The 23,840-nt window shown below is 31.9% G+C and overlaps 1 protein-coding gene across 1 annotated transcript in view; it reads left to right on the top strand.

Moving 5' to 3' along the window:
• The window catches only part of LOC142317936 (zwei Ig domain protein zig-8-like), a 551,031-nt gene that overhangs the window by 104,565 nt on the left and 422,626 nt on the right, over positions 1 to 23,840 (top strand). Inside the window, exon 2 of the mRNA XM_075354472.1 lies at positions 19,197 to 19,406. Coding sequence (XP_075210587.1) covers positions 19,197 to 19,406 — 210 coding nt within the window. The remainder of the gene's footprint in view (positions 1 to 19,196; positions 19,407 to 23,840) is intronic.

Raw genomic sequence — 23,840 nt, 5'->3', positions numbered from 1 at the left:
TGTAAAAATTTTGTCGGGGAAAAATTAAGGTTTTTCAAGGGAATTATCTTAGAAGAACAAAAATAAAATTAGATTGTCATGTAATAAAACAAGTAAAAATTTCTGAATATCTCGGAATAGATGTGTCTTATGAATTAACGTTAATGTATCTGAAAAATTGGCCAGGTTATAAGGCATATCAGAATACATATGCAAGATTTAAGGACTTGGAACGATAAGATTATATTTTACAACCGTATTATAGTTTTCTCGTTTTATGTCATAGTGAATAATTAGTCCACACAAAATAGAATTGATCCTTTTGTACTAAGATTCAAGCAGCAGCAATAAAGTTTTACTAAGTGTTTATTGATGTTCTAAAGATAGACCGAGTAACCAATTAGCTCTTCAATATTTATATAAGAAATTAAAACAATATAAACAAAGATCATGTGATCACTTAAGCAGGATGCCGTATGAACAATTACATTGGCTGAATTGAACTATCATTACATTGGAAAGTAAGCTGTTAGAAGATCACTGGACGGATGAGAACCAGAAAAAATTTTATGAAGCGTAATCCTTGTCAGTAAAGTAAAAGAAAGAGGTATAATAGAAATAAAATTACTAATACTTATTTTTAATCTTATACTTTTCTGAGTAACATTTACAAGGCATTTCTTAATGTGTGTTACAGTATTGTTATTATTTTGGCAGAATTACCAATTTTTTTTATAGTCCCATGAACTGTAACTACGTGATTTTTAAATTATATATATTGGTATTAATTAGAATTCTATGTGTTGATTCCAGGTTTTTGTTTTGAGTAAATTTTTAAGATACAGAACCTATAAAGATAATTGATTAAAAAATTAAAAAAACTAAGGTTTATTATCTGAAGGAAATTTATTTAGATGGCCAGAATGAAAACCTTGTGTAATTTAATTATTAAATTAGTACATAATGTGAATTTGCATCCCGAAATACAAAAAAGAAAACAGAAATTTTTCTTCCATCCCTTTATGGAGGTTTGAATAATACCAGACACCATGAGAAAGTAGGTTAGCTAACTAAGTGCAACTATGGGAAAAATTTACCTTCCTTTGATTAAAATTTTATATACAAGATCACAAAGTCCAAATCCCTCTGCCTTCTTGACCAATTTTGAACAATATTAAATATCATCAATTCTGCCATATATGGAAATCATCTTGCCAACTTTCTTCATTTGTTCCGTATACAAATATAATTACACTAATTTTTCTATAATATTTCTGGACTAAAATGTTGTTTCTTTGGTTAGAAGGGATTTTTCAAATATAATTCCAAATCTATTAAATTCTGAATGCAAAATTTAATTAGCATACTTTCCTTATGTAGTACAATGCATTGTGTAGTTTCACAGTATAATACTGGGCGAGGAAAGTAAATTTTAACATTAATTTTTCTATTTCAAAGAATTATGTCAATCTCTCTGAACAACCAAAGTCTGATGAAAAATTATTTTTCAAATGTGAAGACAGCTTGTATATCCCTTCTTCATGAAATATTTGAGGACGTACCGTGTTCCTGTTGCTCAATTCTTGGCAACTACCAAGCCTGCCAGCGTCCGTGGCATGAGTGGTAGCGTCTCAGCATTTCATCCGTGGGTCTCGGGTTCTAATCTCGGTCAGGCAATGGCATTTTCACATGCTTCAAATCATTCATCTCATCCTCTGAAGCAATACCAGTGGTCTCGAGGTTATTAATAAAAAAAAAACTACCAAGCTTGTAGATATTCTGAATTCGATATCCTTCCACTGCCTCCTTCAATGATCAAAACCAAAAGGAATTACAAAGTGTTAAACCTAGACTGTGCAGAGGTTGTTCTAAGATTTTCCAGTAAATATCTAGTTTATCCTGCGTGCTAACCTTATGATATGAGAGGCTGAGTGTCATGAAGGAGAACCACGCCTCTAGTCCTGTAGCCTTTTGTTCTTGTAGGCTGCTTTCAAATTCTCCAAGAACTGACAGTATTACTCATCATTCACAGTGTGACGTTTAAGAAGAAAATCTGCTCCAGTTCTCCTTTCTATTCCCAATAGACGGTTGAAAGGACTTTCCCAACTCACAGAAACTTTCTACCGGGCACGACTTTCCACACATATGCCATGTCCATACTTGGAAGTGTAGTACAAGATCCATATTTCATCACATCTGACTGTTAGATGCAAAAACTTATTTACCTCTCGACGATATCGATTTAGAAGAATTTGAAAAATTCCCTGACGTTGCTGTTTCTAATTTTTTATTAAACTCTTAGAACCCACTCGCGTAGACTTTGAGGAACCCAAAGTGCTTCATGAAAATGAAGTGAGCACGTTCAAGTTTGATTCCTGCTTCAGAAGCATTTTATTAAACGTAAGGTGCTGATGAACTTCAGTGAATATAATGATCGATCAAACGTAGTCATCCGTCACGCTTGTCATAGAACATTTACCGTGATTTTTCTAGAACATTTTTTCTAGAGCTTCCCTCCCACTTGGTAATTTTTTTGGTCCTGTCATAAAATTCTGTACGTAACGTCATATCCCCAAACTTCACAAGCAGTCTAATCAAAATTTTGGAGAGTTTGTATCGCTCATTCGTGAGAAAATTTACAATAATATTTTGAGCAACTTAATTGAGCCTCCATACCCTTTCCACATTTCCAACAATAATATCCATCCTCAAAATTTCACTGTTTTTCTTACGCAAGCCACGATGACTAAAGTCCTGTTTTTACTGTCCCTCGTATATAAATTATGTTTTCGCTAAGGGGTCTTTTTGAATTAACTAAATTTAATTGATTTTAATCAAATACAAAAGGAAATTCATAAAAATATTAATGAAGACACCACAGATTGCTTTCAAAACAACTAATAGCAGATGATAAAAACTTACAATAGTATAACGTAATTTTTGTATTTAGTATACTTCTTTTTTACTTCCTCGTACTTCGTAATTACAATACTTCTTTGTACTTCGTACAAGGAATTATCTTCGTGATTAATACTTACTTGAACTTCGTACAATGAAGTATTCCCCTTACAAGGGGAAGGCAATTTTCCCTTTTGTGTAAAATTTTATTTCATTAACTTCTGATTTTTTTTTCATATATATATTGGTATTGAATGAATTTTTATTACTTGATGTAAAAATTTTTTTACAATCAGAGGTTATTAATTATCAATATATTTAAATTTAAAAAAAAAGTTAAAAAAAGGAAATGAGGTCTGATTCGAACCGATGTGCCTTCCCCTTGTAAGATCAAAATATTTCATTAATTAAAATTTTATTTAGCTATAACTCTGGAACCAATGAAAATAAGTACCACTTATGATATATTATTGAAAAGCTCTCAATGAGAGCTTATTAAAACAGTTAAGCAAAAGTCCAAAATCTTTTTGGATCTTGGGCTTATTTGGACACTTCAGTCGATTGCAATCAAAAGGAGAGGTGAACAACTAGATATTACAACAGTCCTAAATTCAAATTTTCAACAACCTACGGCTAATCGTTTTTTATTTATGTGAGATACATGCGTACGTACAGACGTCATGCCGAAACTAGTCAAAATGGATTCAGCGATGTTCAAAAAGGATATTTTCTTTGAAATATAAAACCGAAGTTTTTCGTGTTTACAATATTTTCTTTACTTCCGACAAGGAAGTAATAAAGAAATTAAATATATTTTGCCCATTTTCCAACAATAATATATAATGTAATTTTAAAACACTTATTAAAATAATCATTGAATTTTAGTTAAATTTTTATTTCAGTAAAATTCAATTAATTATTCGTTTTATCTAAACTAGTGTCAAATATTGTTGTGTGTGTGTGTGTGTGTGTGTGTGTGTGTGTGTGTGTGTGTGTGTGTAAACTTTTAAATTTATATACATGCATTGTTTTCGCAATGTAAAACCAAAAGAAAAAGGAAAAACAATTGAAATTCAGAAAAGCACGTAAATATAAAAGCTGTTTAATCACCGTAAAACAAGTTATTTTAAGTATAAAACTTTAAAGAACGAGTATTTAATGCTGTATTATTAAATTAAACACGGAATTCATGAAACCCATATTTTCATTTTCCAGCAAAAAGCAAATCGTTATGTGAAATCTGTCAATACAACAAATAATTATTGAGATTAAAAATACTGTCTTCATAATTTGCTTTTTGTAAAATTAATTTTTGTATTTAGTGTTTCATATAAGTTTTTTATTACTTTTTCTTTTTCCTTTGTAAATATATTTCTACAAGACTACTTTTTTCATTTAGCGAAAGAAAGAACAGCCTATGTTGTTTTATTCTTTTCTCCCGTTTGTTTTATTCCAGCAACAATTTGTCTTTTTTTCCTTCTTCAGCGGCTCTTGTCAGAAACCACTCCTCATTTATTACTTCATCTATTCAACAAAGATCTTCTTTATTTTTATTTATTTTTTTTAATATTTGTTTGCTTTAAATATCCAAATAGAATTATTTATAAAATAATAATAGAAATAAATAATATATGTTACTTCACATACATTTCATTTTTTGATTTAAGTTTTCACCTCACTTAAAAATTTGTTAAAGTAATCAAGTGCAGCAGGTTGATAATTTTTTAGTTAGATATAATCAGACGTAAACCTCTTAAAAACCTTTTATCTTAGATAAGGTAAATATATTCACATCTGTAAGTAATTGCTACACATACATTTATGTCAGAGCTTCCATTTGTTTGTTTTTTCATAAGCGACTGTCTGTTTACATGAAACAGAGTTCTTTAAACTCATTTTTTATACGTAATTTTAATAAAAAAGAGTATTTATCTACTCATTCAATTTCTTCTATTACAATAATTTATCTTTAATTGAATTATATAAATTATATGATTATAAATGACATAATAGAACAAGTAATTATTGATAAATAAATTAAATTTTATCACACCAACTTTAAATAAAGTACACATAATAAACTAAAATAAAAATAATAAGTGATAAAATATGCTACTAAATAGAGGGAGAAGAAAAGAGAGAGGAGGTTTGTGGACATCTCAATGAGCAACGTAGATAAAAGTGTTACAATATAAATATATTTTTTTTTTTTGTCTTCAGTCATTTGACTGGTTTGATGCAGCTCTCCAAGATTCCCTATCTAGTGCTAGTCGTTTCATTTCAGTATACCCTCTACATCCTACATCCCTAACAATTTGTTTTACGTATTCCAAACGTGGCCTGCCTACACAATTTTTTCCTTCTACCTATCCTGCCAATATTAAAGCGACTATTCCAGTATGCCTTAGTATGTGGCTATAAGTCTGTCTCTTCTTTTAACTATATTTTTCCAAATGCTTCTTTCTTCATCTATTTGCCGCAATACCTCTTCATTTGTCACTTTATCCACCCATCTGATTTTTAACATTATCCTATAGCACCGCATTTCAAAAGCTTTTAATCTTTTCTTCTCAGATACTCCGATCGTCCAAGTTTCTCTTCCATATAAAGCGACACTCCAAACATACACTTTCAAAAATCTTTTCCTGACATTTAAATTAATTTTTGATGTAAACAAATTATATTTCTTACTGAAGGCTCGTTTCGCTTGTGCTATTCGGCATTTTATATCGCTCCTGATTTGTCCATCTTTAGTAATTCTACTTCCCAAATGACAAAATTCTTCTACCTCCGTAATCTTTTCTCCTCCTATTTTCACATTCAGTGGTCCATCTTTGTTATTTCTACTATATTTCATTACTTTTGTTTTGTTCTTCTTTATTTTCATGCGATAGTTCTTGCGTAGGACTTCATATATGCCGTTCATTGTTTCTTCTAAATCCTTTTTACTCTCGGCTAGAATTAGTATATCATCAGCAAATCGTAGCATCTTTATCTTTTCACCTTGTATTGTTAATCCGAATCTAAATTGTTCATTACTGCTAGTTCCATGTAAGGATTAAAAAGTAACGGAGATAGGGAACATCCTTGTCGGACTCCCTTTCTTATTACGGCTTTTTTCTTATGTTCTTCAATTTTTACTGTTGCTGTTTGGTTCCTTTACATGTTAAAAATTGTTCTACTATCTCTGTATTTGAACCCTAATTTTTTTTAAATGCTGAACATTTTATTCCAGTCTATGTTATCGAATGCCTTTTCTAGGCCTATAAACGCCAAGTATGTTGGTTTGTTTTTCTTTAATCTTCCTTCTACTATTATTCTGAGGCCTAAAATTGCTTCTCTTGTCCCTATACTTTTCCTGAAACCAAATTGGTCTTCTCCTAACACTTCTTCCACTCTCCTCTCAATTCTTCTGTATAGAATTCTAGTTAAGATTTTTGATGCATGACTAGTTAAACTAATTGTTCTGTATTCTTTACATATAAATACATATATATTTAATATTTAAAAAAAAAAAAATATATATATATATTTTTGTTTGATGATATCACCAAATAAGCTTGAAGCTTATGTGAGGGATATGGAAATGGAATTTTTTTAGCGTATGAAAAATGCCATGCCAGATCGGGGGATTCGAACCCAAGATCTCAGGATGAAAGGTCGAGACGCTACCTCTCCGTTACTGAGATATGCAAATTAAATAAGATGAATTATTTATTCATATATTATTTATTAAATAAGAATAATAACCATTTATATACTGATTTTAGTGTTATTTTATGCCATTCCTAACATCGTCACTCTAACATTAACAGTAGATTTGAGAATGGAGGTATTCCGAAACGCGTGTTTACGAATATTTTAGAGTGACAGTAATAGGAATGACAGAAAATAGCACTCAATTCATTAATTATAATTCAAGCGGAAATATAATATATTGTGAAAATTTAACCATTTATATAATTCAGTATACGGAGGGTTCCAGAGCGTATTTAATGAAAGTAGGTTTACCCGGTCTTGAGAAATAACAATTTTGTTTAAAATCACAAATTGGCGTCAAAAAGGAAAACAAAGCAAAGTAGTATTTATGTCGATATGAACGTTTTTGCTAATTTTGGTGTCCTGAATCAGTTCCTGAAGTTTAACTAATACTTCGCGGAACACTCTGTATAATATTCATTAAAAATTAACCCCATTTCAGTAGGAAGTAGGAAGTAGGAAGTAAGGAACTAATTAACAGTAACAAAGAATAATCATAAAAAGTTAAAAAGTTACATCCATACAAAAGTAATGAATTGCATGAAAGTATCAGTTTTGTAGACACTTACAACATATTTTTATGGTAGTAAAAACGACACAAATACTCCGAAAAATATATAAAGTAAACATACAAAGGAAGTATTTATAAAGGAGACTAATTTCAAAGCAGAAAAATGTAGAAAATTCAAAGTATTTAAATAGAACATCGAGCATATCACACCTTATGTAACCACATGCTAGACTGAAATTTCCAGCAACAAAAAAACATTAATAATTTGTTTATAAATACGGATAATGGCGTCAATCCTCCAGAACGGAAAGGTCCCGACATGTTTACGCATTTCACTAAGGGAACAACTTGACGTTCGAGCATCCACGTGGTGCCCCTGGATAGGAGAGTGTTAATGATCTCTCTGAACTAAAGCAGAAGAATGCTCTAGGGCTTACAACCTTAGTTCTAACAATGAGTGACAGGGGAAACCCCTGTCACTCCACCATACCTTAAACTAAAATGTGTGATGGCAATGTCTATACAAAACGTAACTACTCCAGGAGGTAACTGGGAACAGGAATCCTCCACTGCCGTTGGCAGTGTCACTGGGCCATCGGATTCTGGAGACCCCGGAACCTCATGCTCGGAATTGTCGGAACTACGTTACTGACGACTACACAAACAATACAACAAATAAGACTAAAAACCAAGAAGAAACATCTTTTAGGGACTTTAAATATCAACACTCTGATGCAGACAGGGAAACTAAAACAACTAACGGACACTCTAGACGAGCAAAAAATAAATATACTGGCTCTACAAGAGACAAGGTTCAGGGATGAATTGCTGATGGACACCGGAAACTACAGAATGTTTAAAGGCAAACCAGCGATCAAAATCAACGCAGGAGCCTACATCTTAGGAACAGTGTTTATAGTGAAGAGAAACATCATCGAATCGATCATCGATTTGTCTTCACCATCAGAAAGAATTTCAACGATGTCTTTCAAGTCAGGCAACAAAGCCTATACAATAATAAACGGACATGCACCAATAAATAGAGACCACAGAAAAAATCCCGATAAGGTCGAACAATTCTGGAGCCTGTTAGAAGAAACTTCTACGAACATCCCTCAGCACCATGTAAAGATTTTAGTAGGCGACTTTAATGCTCAAATAGGAAAAGAACGAAAATTCAGGGGACTGGTAGGAGGCTCTCCAGCACATCAAAGGACGAACAAGAATGGCGAAAAACTGATAGCTTTCTGCAAATTATTCAATCTTAGGTTAATGTCAATCAAATTTAAAGCCTTACCGCGGAAAAAGAAGACATGGACATCACCCAACCCGGAATTAGGTGAATTTCAACTGGACCATGTAGCGATAACTGCAAGAAACAAGAAATAAATCTTAAACGTCAAGGTAAAGAGAGGGATTAACATAGATTCAGACCATTACCTTACGGAAATAAAAGTGAAGTTTCAACCTAATAAACCTACTGCTCGCCCTCCCAGAAAGCCAAGGTTAGACATGGACAAATTAGGATTGAAAGTTGAAAAATACCAAGAAAAGCTGAAAAGTTCAAAAATGGGAATTAACTGGAACGAAATAGAAGAAGCCATGACCAAGGCAGCAGAAGAACTAGCAGAACCTGATAGAAAACCTAGGCAAGATGGTGGAATAATGAATGTGATCGAGCAGTGAATGAACGTGCAAAGTTATGGAAATTATGGCTGGCAGATAGGACTATAGAAAAATGGACTAATTGTAGGAACCAGTGGAAGAATACCACCAAGATTATTAGAAGAGTCAAGAAAAATCAGAATAAAGAGATTCTGGAAAGTATTGACGGCGACTTCAAACAACATAACACGAGAGACTTCTACAGGATCTTCAAGGACCAGCTGAGGGGATATCAACCATCAGGACTCTGCTTCAGAGATGAAAATGGCAAACTTGCACTAAATAATAAACAGAACTGCCAAATATTGGCGAGATACTTTGAAAAATTATTAAACTCTGATGAACTAAAAGAAAGACTGCAATTCCTAAAGGATGGCGAGAAGAAAAAAGATGATTCCAAACCACCATCACTGAAAGAAATGGTTACACTGATAAAGAGATTAAAGAACAACAAAGCACCAGGAGAAAATGGAATAATGTCCGAAATGATAAAGCATGAAGGACAGATTATGGCTGACAAAATTCAAAAAAAGGTTGAAGAAATCTGGATAACAGAAACACTAACAGATGAATGGAAGAAGGCGCTGATACACCCACTGCACAAGAAAGGTGATAGATCCAACACAAACAACTACAGAGGAATTTCCCTGCTTCCTGTAGCTTATAAAATACCGGTTATATAAATTTGAAGGTCTCGACTCGAAGAACAAGTCGACAATGAAATAGGAGAATATCAAGGAGGGTTCAGAAGAGGAAGATGGTGCGTGGAACAAATCTTCAATTTAAAAAATATATTAAGATTAAGAGCATTGAGAGGTATTAACACCGTAGTAACATTTGTAGATTTCAAGAAGGCATACGATTCGATAGACAGACAGTCAATGATGGAAACGCTCAAGGAATTCGGAGTAGACAGGAAGACGCAAACGTTAATAGGACAAATATTGACAAATACGCAGTCCAAAATAAAATTTATGGGAGAAATATCAGGGCCCTTTGAAGTTAAAACGGGATTGAGGCAGGGAGATGGGCTGTCGCCAATATTGTTTAATCTAATCCTCGAGAAAATAACAAGGGAATGGCGGAAGAAGAAAGAGGAAAACGGATTAAAAGAAATACGACTAGGAGCTGGTAAAAACCAAATAAAAGTGGATTGTTTGGCCTTTGCAGATGATATAGCAATAATTAAAAAAAATGTTGAAGAGGCTAGAAAATAGATAGTTACTAGACGAAAGTAACTTATAGCCATAAGGACAGGACTACAGATATCTTACGAGAAGACGGGATACATGGAATACCGATACCAGTGGATTGAATAACAAAAACGAGTTAAACGAGACGAAATGAAATTGTACTGGGAAAACAGACTGAAGATATCTGTTGTGCGAAAAATTCAACGCGGTCCAAAGAGACCACAACGAAAAAAAAAATAATAATACGGATAATTCATTTAGATCACGTTGTTGATCTTTGTGGCTGGAAACTCAGCCTTTTATCTAGAATGTCCTGGGCTCAAATCTCGATTATAAAAATCATTTTTATAAGAAGTTTTATACAGAAGAAGCAGTTAACGAATTTTAAATTGAGAATAAAAATATACTAAGAAAATTGGGCATTATAAACAATTACTTTAATTTTAAGTTGGTGGTAAGTAATAGGTATTTATTTATTTATTTTTAATAATTTACTTTGTTAAAATTTTTGTTACTGAAATTTCTTTTTTTTTGGTTTAAAATACAAAATATTTTTTCCACGTTTCCGTCTATTTTGCTTTAATAAAAGTTAAAAGTCTTAAACTTTTCTTCATGATTACGTGAATATTTTTTTCAAAATTAAATTCTCTACAGAATTTTTGCTAAATTTTGTTTGTTTGGTGGGAATTTAATGAATTTTTTCTTTGTCATACTTAAAACAATCTGTTTTGCAATTCCAATTTTTGTGATGATCAATAGTTTTCGTAAAACGTACTAATATAAAAGTCTGGTATATCTTTTATTCAATTGTTCAAATAGAATATATTATGAAGCCATAGAATTTATTCCTTAATTTAAATTCAATGAATTTCAGTTTAGCTTTTTTTTGGAAAGTTAAACTTGAAAAAAAAAAATCTTTATTTTTTATATAGAATTTTTCCCTTCATTTTCATTTGTAAAATACATCCTGAAATTATTTCCGTTTCTTTGTGAGACATTCTGTATAACGCATATCTTTTCTGTTTATACATGAAATTCGATTGTTTTTTCCAGGTTTTAAATTTAATATTTCTCATTTACATTTTATTTCTAAAGATGACAAATCAGTTGATTCAAATTTAATTTAAACGATATTCGTTTTTCTTGGTTGTCTGCACTCTTGGAAAATTACAGTAATAATTCTATTAAAAGTGACAAGACAATAAAAGTCAAAAAGAAAAACAGATATAATACGAATTAAATGTTAAGTAGTCTGTAAATATAAAGTAAACTGGAAATCTGAGAGTTATTACAGAAAAAAAAAAACATAATGATGAAAAAAGATTAACTAAATATTTATTGAATAAAAATATATTACATTAATTCACTTTCTTAGCAACTACTTCTCTAATCTTGTTAAAATATTCTGTACACACAGACCATGTAGAGTGTGTCCTTCACAAGTGTTGTAGCAACACTTTTTATCACTAGCAGAGTCACATTAAAAGTGACAGTGAGCCACGAGGGAATTTTGCATCACCAACAGACTCCTATCTTACATTCATCTGTAACCAATATTATACAACATAATCATTATACTAGTAATGGATCAAATTTTGATAATACATTTTTTCATAATTGTGTAGCCAGTCTTTAAGTACATTACAAGTTATAAACTATCTTTGCCAAGAAAAACATTGTCTCTGATACCCATCTTCCAATAAAGTGTAAGTAAGCTTATTCTCCTACAAAATTACTCAGTCTGGTTGGAGATTATGTATTGTTCTTCACTTGCCTCGTTACAAACCATGTGAATAATCTTTTAATCAAAGAGATAAAATAAGTTGGCGCATTCACTACAGCTTCTGTTTTCTGGAAAGTTAAATTTAAAAATTAGGTTCAAGGATGGTAGTTATTGAATTACAAATGAGCAAATGCAGGGATGATAGGTAGAATGAAACATTTAGGTCAATTGATAAGAGTGAAATAAATTTTTAACTTAGAATGGCTTCATTTTCGTTTGAAAGAGTTTAAATCCTTCAAATAGGTTTCATTTACATTTATTTTTAAATGGTAATTAGCAGACACTTAGAGATCATTAACCAGTGGTGAATATTAAAATAGGTGATATTAAATATCGTTTGAATTATTTCTGGCATTTATTTTGAATTAGGTTCTTCAGTTACAAAGAGTTTGTTCGATACGATTAATTCCCTTCTGCCCCAACAAAGTTTCTACAACTGTAAATATACAACTTCATTATATAGCTCTTGCTGGCCGTGAAACTTTTGAAGCCTGCAAGAAAGGCTGGAACTGATATATTAGAAAATAACTCTAAATTAGTAGTGGAAGTTACAAGACATATAAACAATGAAACGTAGTATGTGCATGAAATCTTGCTTCTAGAGTTACCATATTAAATTACGTATGGTCAATGGTGAGGGTGGTATTTTGCAATTTAAAAAAAAAAATATTATTAGGTTTTAATTGTTAACAAATGTGTCTAAGAAAAATAAGACCTTAATTAGGTGAAATCTCGAGATCAGTGTGTGACCTTGTTCTACATTCTCATCCCGTTGACCTTTAAGTTGAAAATTTAATGGCATAATGTCCGATATATAGAAGTAATCTGAGGTCAAGTTTTGTCAAAATCGGTCAAGTAATTGACCTATAAGAAGATATAAGGTGATTTAGGGTGCGATACCTAACACTAAACACACCTACGTGCATACGAACATCCGGAAAATTTCTACAAGGTTGTTTGGTTTTATGGATTTATTAATTGTCAAAACATAAAGATCCGCTGAAAACCGTATATGCCCAAATTGGATCGATTATCATACTTTCTCTTCTATACCTATAGCTCTGCTACAGCGCTAGGCGAAAAAGTAACAATTGTCAGTCTCAAAAAAAACTCTATCTGACCAGATAACAGAATCGTTTTCAAACAACTCAATACATGTTATTTCAGGTTATAAGAAACAGTTTTATATTTTTTAAACCATTTAAAATATCATCCTACTTTTATATTAAAAATAAAATTATAAGAATTTATTTTACAGAAACAACAATATTATACCAATGGATTTTAAAGTAATACTAATTAAATCATTTTTTTTTTAAATGCCTGAATTGTCTGCATGTACATTGTTACCACACATATGCCTCATTTAATATCGGCGGGCGATAACTGTAGCAACGATGTGAGAGGGGCGCACAGTGTATGAATGCTCGGATACAAGCAGAACTACCACCGCGCAGATGAACGGACACTTCTCCCACCATAGCGGCGCTCCAGCCCCACCACTCTCAGGGTCTTATAAAAGAGCATGCACGTGAGTGAATTGAAAAATCATCGTCGACTACCAGCTGAAGAAGAAGTTAGAAAAAAAAGGAGAAGATGGAAGAAGACAGAAGAAGTTTCCTGGCCGGCTCAACGTGGAACGTCCCGGCGGATGCAAACATCCCCGCCCGAGCAGCAGGCCTGGTCGGCCCGCCGAGGCAGTCGCTGGACGCGGGCGCAACATTCCCGCTCCAGCTCCAGCTCGGCGGGCTCGGCAACAAGAGCCGAACCAGCGTTCTCGGGGAGAACCGCGCCGGTGAAAGACGACCGACGCCGACCCGACACTGCGGGGCTCTGGGGGCTACCACTGCCACGCTGTAGTGGGAACCTAACTGCCGCAGCGGGAAAGCCCGGTCAGACTTCAATGGACGAGCCGCAACTCCCCGAATTCGCCAGAGACCAGCTTCCGGAAACAGCAGCTTTTCTCAGAGCTAACGCTAAAAAAACGGCCCTTTTCAGGGCCACCGCAAGGTTATGTATGAGTTACGTGCCATCGATGCCATTCGGCGATAACTTAAATAATTTTCATTAACGATTTCTGCATTATTTTTTTCTATCTTCGTTCATTTACTAATCGTTATTTTATTTTTTAATATTTTAAATAATAAATAATATGGACTTTAATCACATTTCCTTTTTATTTTATAATCAATTGCGTTCTGTTGTATCCTGCTATGATTAAGGTTTTACCATGGTTCCCTTCAGTTATTCCTAACTTGATCTACTTAATGAATTATCATGTAAATCAGAATAAAAGTTTTTTTGTTAGTCCCATAATAACAAATAATGTAAAACCTATCCGCTTTGAAAAAATACTATGCTACAATGTACAGTGTTAGGTTGAGTGAATAATTTAAAAAATATATATATAATAACTCAGTCTGGGTAATTAGGGCTCACTCTTTTTCTGTTTACTCTCCGGAACCCCCAGAAGGTATTACTTCAGAGGATGAATGAGGATGATATGTATGAATGTAAATGAAATATAGTCTTGTACAGTCCTCAGGTTATCCATTCTTGAGATGTGTGGTTAGATGAAACCCAACCATCAAAGAACACCGGTATTCACGATCCAGTATTCAGATCCGCATAAAAGTAACTGCCTTTACTAGGATTTGAACCTAAGAACTCTCAACTTCGAAATCAGCTGGTTTGCGAAGACGAGTTCACCACTAGACCAATCCGTTGGGCTGGGTTCGTAGGGCTGAATATTTTTATCGCCTAGCCAACTAAAATTACAACTAATTTCCTCGCACTGCACGGGTTGAAAAACTTGAACTGACGATATTTTTACAAATTTACTTAAAGATCATTTTTCATCTTTTTTTTTACAAATTACTGTTATTCAGATCATAACTGTCAAATTACGCGAAAAATATCATTTGCTAATAAAAATTTGTGACGAGGCATAATAAATTTTATTCTTTTAAAAAGATGATCAATATTGTAGATTTAATTAGAAATTTGAGAATCTTTGTCAGAAACATATGTAAAAAAAAAGAAATATAAAAAATTAGTTTTGATGAAAAATGCAACAATTTTCTTGATAATTTTCAGAAGGCTTTTTCTAGCTTGCCCTTCAAAAAAAAGAAACAGTTTAAACATAAGTATAAAAAACGTAAAAATCCCAATAGAGTTGTAAAGTCTAGTTTTTCAATTTCATCCAAATATAGTTTTCTCTTAACTTAAAAATTAAAATAAATTAATACTAAAGTTATTCGTAGTTGTCAAAGATTATATAATCATATTTTAATAATTAATTCAAATAATAAATCTAATACGAAGCGATAAGTTATTAAAAATGAAAGCAGATTTATTATTTATACAGATAATACTATGCGTAACTTCACGTAAAATAACAAAGAACTCGACTTCCGTCATCTCAATCTATACACACGTAATAGAGGAATTTAATTATTCTTTTCCAGTATTTCAAATTTTAATAGTATTTCAAATACAGCTATTCACCTATAATCAGCATTTTTGTTTTCCGTTAATACTCAGCAAATTAAAACTTGTATTTTAAATTCAAAGAGTGAACATGTTTTCTATGTTGAGTATTGTTTACTTTTTCTTAGTTTCATTCTTTTCTTATATGTTAATTACCTTTCTTAGCTTCATTCATTTATTAAAGCTTTCAACATATTAAAAAAATAAATGAAAAACGGTAAATACCACTCAACATAGAAATTATAGTGTTCTTAACATAAAAGATAATACTAATTATTATCTTAACACCAAGTGAACATGTTAAAATTTCTACCAAAATTTTGCTATTTGCTAAAGTCGTAATTGTTATAATTTAATTTCTCTTGCGAAAGTAATTAACAAATCTTTATACTTTAAGACTCGTTATTTCCTTAAGAAAGTTTAGAGTTTTAGTTTACATAATTATAAGCTAGTTACTTTATCAGCCGTAGCATTCTTAAATATTTCAAAAACTTATGAAAAATGGATCCTTTTTGACTGTTTAAAAAGCATAAGAAATATAGATAAATTTCAGTATGAATTTAGAAAAAAAAATCGTTTGCTATATAGACATTTAGCAGTTTTAAAAAAATACTTTAAACAGTATAAATACACAGCGTTTAAAAAGTGACGCAATCTTATTGAAGAATGTTTCCTTTTTTTGGTACTGGTTTAACTGAGGAAAAATTGGTTACATAATGCAGTAGAGAATATTCATTGTCTTTCATAAGATTAAATGTGCCAGTTATGTCAGACCCAGAATTTCTTCACAAAAAATTATGTTGTCGATGCATCAAATAAGTCCTTCATCAAAAATTTATACGACAAGTTCCAAGAGACAGGGAATGTGACAGATGTAGCCAAAAGTGGCCGACCGAAAGTGCTAACATCCGAAAAGTTGATCGACCTGCAAGCTGCATATTCTGTTAGTACCAAGAGTTTGTGCGAAACAATTTAGCCAGCCTGTTCTCTCCGTTGGTAATGCACACACAGCATTCCGCAAGTTTTTAAATGTGCATCCGTACAGAATTCGTGTTTTTCTCGAGTTTTTTAACTTCAGATTCTGGAAAACGTGTAGCTTTCTGTTAGTGGTTTATGTCATTTGTAACGCCAGGTGGGGAAGAATTCGATGACTGGTTTTGGTCTGCCGAGAACCTTGATGTGGATTTGGTCTGACAAGGTGGTTCTACCTTGATGAATATGCGAAAGCACAGAATTCACGCATTTGTTTTACAGAAAATCCACATCAGCTGCACGGATAAAAAGTAGGTGATTGGTGTGGTGTCACGTAAGCGAATCTTCATGACATTTTTTCATGTCACAGTGAACAGTGAGCGCTACGTACAGATGGTGCAGCAATTTGTAAACACTTAACTTGAAGATCGGCTAGAGTACACGTGAATCCAGCTAGACAATGTCTGCGGGTCATACAGTCAACAACACTATGAATTTCTGGGATCAGTGTTTTCATGGTGATTTCGTAGGTTTTAGCTTCCTCAGTTTCCTGATTTATCCCCTCCTGTTTTTTTCTTGTGGGATACCTTAAAAATGTTTACACTCATCCTCACACCACTCCCGAATTGCAGAAAGAAATTGAACGATGTGTCACTGCAATTCCTCAAAAAAAGTTACAGCATTTGTTTAATAGCATGCAACCTCGTATTCCGTTAATTTGTGAATCGCATAATGGAGGCTACTTTCAACAACTGTTGTAACTTACTCATTTTCCCATAAGATTGCGTCACTTTTTGAACGCTGTAAAATATGGTGAAGGAGTATAATATTTTTTTTTTAATTTTAATTTTGGTAATATGCATTAAAATTATTTCATTTTTAGAAAATGTAAATGCATGTATGAAGTTCTGTTTACTTTAATTTTGCCAATTATCTAGAATATAATACTTAAAATTTTTGCTTTTATTTTATTACGAAATAACTTCTAGCATTGAAGATTGGTGGTATTATTTCATGTTAAATATAAATATATTACATGTTTTAATGAAACATGTTAAAAAAAGTAAAATAATAGTACATTTATATTTAAATGATTTACTATCATATTGCATTTGTGCATCTGTTACATGTGTCGCTCCAATTCCTCAACAAACATTACAACATGTGTTTAAGAGCATGCAACGTCGTATTCAGTTATGTGAATGGCATAATGGAGATCACTTTCTACTACTATTATTTTTATATATTGTCTCATAAGTTTGCGTCACTTTTTGAATACCCTACACTGAAAAAGTTCCATTTCAAAGTTTTTACGTTCTCAGTAAAGTATTCAATTTACTTACTCTTTTTTTTACTGTAATATCTGGTAAGTCACATCGTAACAAACGTAAACGGGTAGTTGAAATTTTACATTTTATTTTATTAAAATAACGTATAGAATACTGATCTGTACTTCACTATGAAGAAAGCAAAAGACATTGGTTAACTGGCATTTCTCCCTCCACCACCCCATTCGGTCGCCCTAGAGCATAGACCAAATGTCAGTGCCAAGATACGGCTAATGTGCCTCTAAAACAGTTTAGCGACCTCGTTCCTAAAAGTTCCTAGTGAGCTACCTATCACCGTGAGCGGATTAAGCAGGGTGCTATTCACCACCCGCTTATGTGTCCCAACCGCTCACTTGTCAAACTAAATCTACATCGGGGAGGCGCACCCCTTGATACTAATTCCTATGGCAACACCATAGGAACCCAAAAAACGGGATGGAAATATTCCGTATGTTCTTATGTACGTGTGTGTATTCGGTGTCTCAGACCTTATATCTCCAGAACTACAGGACCGATTCTGACTAAATTTGGTCAGCTTACTTCTATATATATTGATGCTAATAAATTTTCAACTTAAAAGGTCAACGAGTGAGACTGTACAGCAACGTCACCCTCAAAATTTCGCGATTCCACCTTATTAAAATTTTATTTTTCTTAGGCATATTTGTTAACAATTAAAAAATAATATTTTCAAAAAAAGGTTTCCTAATCGCAGCCTCCCCATTCTGTAAAATAGTGGCTAGGTGGGTATAATGAATCGATACTACCCCCCGTTACCAGAAGGTGTGCTAGTATGGCACTGACGTACAGCTGTACTAAAAATATTATATTCAAATAAAATGATAAATCTTTTAAATTAAGTTACGGGTGTAAGCTGTGCATCAGAAATAACTCGCATGACGAGAAAATCCTACAATTGTGTTGTCAAATTTTTTTTATATTTAATAGCTTCACGTATTTATATTAATATTATCTCATGTATCTGTTATGTCATGTTAATGTATCTCATTTGTATTTAAATTAACTGTATTAACTTATACTAATTTTGTGTCTTTATTATATTAATAGTAGGGGTTTTAATTATATCTATTTTTACACAATTCATGATAAGTTCTTGGTACCCTTCAGACTGAAGTTTTTTATCATTTTTTTTTCAATTCATTTTTTATCCGTTGTGTAGCAAAACACAACGTCAGTAGTATCCACTACTGACGATATTTACGTGTTATATGAACTGTATTTTATTATATTCTAATTAGCGTAAGACGTTTATTCATTTATAATAAATTAATTGGGTTATTTAACTAATGTGAGTTATCACAAAGTAGTTTGATGACGTAAAGTTTCATATTAAATTTTCCTGGATCATATTGCACGGTTTGAGAATATCAATCCATCTATGAGAACTATTGTTGTGTTTTACTATAGGGTTGGTTAATTAACACTAAAATTTATAGCTTGTTATAGCCAGTCGCAGATTACGTGTTCTATATTTTATGAAATGACCTGACATTAAATGCATATATAATCTATATATTTAATATACGTATATATGTCAGTTTGTGTTTGTTATGATATTATTCAATATTTATAATGCAGTGATAATCTTTTTTTGACAGGTTTCTTGGTTGAGGAAGAGAGGTACTAAACTAGATTTATTGTCGGTAGGATTAGAGATATATGCCAGTGATGGCAGATATAGTAGTGCTTTCAGAAGACCGAATGATTGGCAGCTGCATGTGACCGGCGCTACTGAACACGACGAAGGGCATTACGAGTGTCAAGTCTCTTCGCATCCTCCTATTGTCCACACAGTTTACCTACATGTCGTGGGTAAGTTAACAACAGCTTCATTGTACTATTATTTCTTTAATAAAAATATAGAAATATTTAAATTTAAATGTATGCATTTATAGGCATATCAAATTATTTTATTTAAAGGAAGTCATCATAGTAACAAGAAAATTTTATTTTCTACGATTAAGATTAATATAAACCAATAATTCGTTAAATTTAGAGACCGTTCATTATTATTTATGATCGATTTTAAATTTGAGTTAAAAAAAAATACTGTAAAAAGTCTTGTTCTGTGAAACGTAATTCTTTTTGTGTATTTTTCATATTTTATTAAAAGAATATGTATTAACTGAATATATTAATTAAAATTTAATTAAAGCAACCTTAATTCATTTCTTGATTTCATAATTAAACAATTAACTTAGGAAAATTTATTATTAAAGGACTTTATCCTATTATTACTATTATTATTCAGGATAATTTATCATGAAAAGTAAAGAAATTTTTTTTAATTTATCACAAAATTAAGATTTTATAATCCGCTAATTAATAGTTACCTACATCGGCAAAAGTTAGCTATATCGGCTTCAAATTTCACTTAACTCTTGGGTGTACAGTGTTCATCTACACCATTGTTTCTCTACCACCGATCCGCAAGATAATGCTACCGGTCTCTGAATAAATAGATCCACGAAAAAAAAAAATCAATAAACTGCTACTTCACTTTGCAACCACATATTTATATGAAGCTGGATTCTCAGCTAGGACCCTTATTACAACCAAAACAAGAAATCATTTATCAATAAATTCATCTCTTCGACTAGGTTTAAGTAATTTACAACCCGATATTGAAACAATTGTGTGAAATTATCAACATCAAATTTCTCACTAACTTTCATTATTTACAATTAGTTTGTAATATGATCTGTTTGTAGTTCCTATTTTTAAATAAAACAACCTACATTTATTTTTTGTTATTTATTTTCAGATTTTCATTTATATATTGTTTTGTTGTTTATTGATAGAAATGGTATTAATTAATGTTATGTATTTTTTTTTTGTCTTCAGTCATTTGACTGGTTTTGTTCTTGTTTATTTTCATGCGATAGTTCTTGCGTAGGACTTCATCTATGCCGTTCATTGTTTCTTCTAAATCCTTTTTACTCTCGGCTAGAATTACTATATCATCAGCAAATCGTAGCATCTTTATCTTTTCACCTTGTACTGTTACTCCGAATCTAAATTGTTCTTTAACATCATTAACTGCTAGTTCCATGTAAAGATTAAAAAGCAACGGAGATAGGGAATATACAATGTTATGTATATGAAAATATAATTACTAATAAAATAAAAAGTATGATTATAAATATATAATTTTGTGCTCGTCAAAAAATCTAAGCTGACGGTCTGCCGGTTCCTGTATATTTTTCTATAATTTTACCGGTTCACCATTGCATACACTACTGGAAATAATCAAGGGAAATTGTCGTGTTAATTATCTTTGCGTTATCACGCAAAGATAATAACATTGATATAGGTAAAATGTATCGTCAGATGTTAGTTAAACCTAGTGGTTCCAATTTACAACGTATTCATTGACGTGATTCTTCAGATCAAGAAATAAAACACTTCGCATTACGAACCGTAACGTTTGAGACCGTTGTGCGCCAAATTTAGCCATTATATGTCTAATTCAAATACCTAATGAAAATGAGAAGGATTTTCCACAAGCCTCTAAGGTCATTTAAAATGATTTTTATGTTGATGATCTCATAACCGGTTCAGATAACTTATATGAAGTTATTCAGTTGAAAACTGATATTTCTAAATTATTATAACAATATGGTTTTCCAATAATAGTACCATTTCTTTTTCTGAACAAAATTCTTCCATTCCGTCAAATCAAGAATAGAATATACGTACTTTAAGAGTTCTTTGGAATAATTCTTCAGACACGTTACTTTTCCAAATTACTTATTCTAATGAATCTGAAAAACACACCAAAAGAAATATTCTGTCCATTAGAGCAGGCGTGTTTGATCCTTTAGGACACTTTGGTTCTATTGTTTTCCTACATAAACATTTTATGTTATTCTTGTGGCAACTTAAAATTAATGGGGACGAAATATTACCTAACCCGTTACTAAAACAATGGCTCAATTTATACAAACATATTTGATTGTATCAATTAAAATAAATCGTTCCGTCAAACCTAACATTGATGATAGAATTGACTTACAAAACAAACATTCCCAAAAACCTATACTATAAATACACGGCTTGTGAAAAAAAACAATTAGTTGAATAGCTGACAACATAACTGTAGGACTTTCCTAGAAAGACGTGTTACTGTGAGTTGTTTCTGATACACAACATACATATACGTACACACACAACATAATTTTAAATATTTAACTTTTTATTTATGCATAATATTGTTTCGTTTATTTAATTCAATGGTTCTAACTAAAGCGTGCGGGCATACCGTGTTTAATTTGCGTCGCTTTAACGGTAGTAGGGGGGACGGTCGGTACTAACTAAGTTAATGTAATTTTATAACTTAATAGAACAAATTTCGCTTATGCGGTCGGCAGACTGGTGTAGGCTTAACTCACCAGGTGCCGAGTCAACCGAGCGATCGAATTCGAGACCAAGCCAGATGAGACATTTTTTAAACTCTAAATATTATTCATTTATTTAAATCTACTGTTCACCTGTGACGTCACAATATAGCAGACTATCACAATAGCTGTACGTCTCTGCTATATTAGCGGTCCTTGTGGTGACAAGGGGTACTATTGACGCAGTTTGTCCATTTAGCTACTAGTTTAAAATTTTTTGGAGTAGGAGTGCTATTTAATTTTTTTTTTTTTTGCAAACATTGTTATTTTTAATTGATATCAAATGCGCATAAGAAAACTATGACCTTAATTAGGCAAAATCTCGAGATACTGAGGGTGACCTTGCTTTACAGCCACATCCCCTTGATCTTTTGAGTTGAAAATTTAATCCCATCAATGCCTCGTATATAGAAGTAATCTGACCATGTTTGGTTAAAATCGGTCCAGCAGTTCTAAAGATATAAGATGATTTAAGATTGACAACGAAGACACATCCGGACATCCCGAAAATTTCCATCCGGTTCTTTGGGTCCCTTAGGTGTCAAAACGTGAAGATCCGGTGAAAAACGCTCATGTCCAAATTGGACCGATTGAATACATTCCCATCTAGAGCAATAGCTCTGCTATAATGCTAGTCGGGAAACTAATAAATACAACGAATCGATTTTTAGGCTATACACACTCAGCTTTTTTGACTGAAGCGTTTATCGAATTGATAATCGAGTTTATACATCATTTAGTTGTTCTACAATACAAACAGAAACGGTTGACACGTTTATACGATGGATCTGAGTATAGCGATAAACGCTGCCTTTTGATTTTCCATCTGACTCTTTTGGAGGAAAAGATAATTTATTTGAGTCGGTTGACAATTCTTCAAAAAATATACGTCGTTACAAGTTTATCTAACAAACATGGGTTTTTCAATTTCATTCTATTCCTGGTAAGTTTTTCTTTTCATTTTTTTTTTTTTTTTGTTTAACTTTTAAATAAATTTCAACGTAATTTTTGTTGATTTCATAAAATTACAATAATTAATATCTTAAGAAAAATGGTAAAATTTACTTGTAATCATTAATTAGTTAACTGTTTTTAATGGTTAAGAGTAAATCGTATAAAGTAGAGGTTCAGAGTCCAGTCATTTTATGTAGTTCTTCTTTATCTTTCTTTACAACAGAGAATAAATTATAAAAATGATCTCTCGTCTTAACACTATAATTTTAAGCACCTACATTTGTTTTGTTTTTTTCCTTCTTTTCCAATGATAATGTAATAATGATATCATATGTTTTTTTGCTTCTGTATTGTCTCTCATCTTTATACATTTACCTGAATTTGAAAGCACCTTATTTTCTTTTACAATTATCACAGGGTACTCTGGCTTCTTTTTCTGATGCGACTACTCATCGGATTAAACGTTTCCGTCTTCTTCCTTACAAATATGTTGTAATTTCACATGACGATAATGAGCCTAAATTGAATTCATTAATTTTGTCAAATTTACTTAAAATCAAAAATGTATGCATTAATATTCATCATCCAAAAAATAAAATAAATAAGAATTATTAAAAAACTTGTTACTCTTAACACTCTTGTTACGTACTAGAATGTTATTTATTATTGAAATACTTGGTTTTACGTGAAATCTATTGTATCTAAAAATAAATTATATTACCTTCATAAGTATTAACAATATACTATTCCAGTTATGTTATGACTGCTATTGCAACCTAACCTGTTAAACTTAATTATGTTAATTGAGAAACTGTTATTAAAAAATCTGATGTGAATACCATATGACTTCCTTGTATGCCTATTAAATTACATATACACATTTTTCAAAGT

This window comes from Lycorma delicatula, chromosome 1 (genome assembly GCF_047948215.1).
Source record: "Lycorma delicatula isolate Av1 chromosome 1, ASM4794821v1, whole genome shotgun sequence".
In the NCBI taxonomy this organism is placed as follows: Eukaryota; Metazoa; Arthropoda; class Insecta; order Hemiptera; family Fulgoridae; genus Lycorma; species Lycorma delicatula.
The sequence above is the reverse complement of the archived record's forward strand: the minus strand, read 5'-3'. Positions and strand labels throughout refer to the sequence as shown.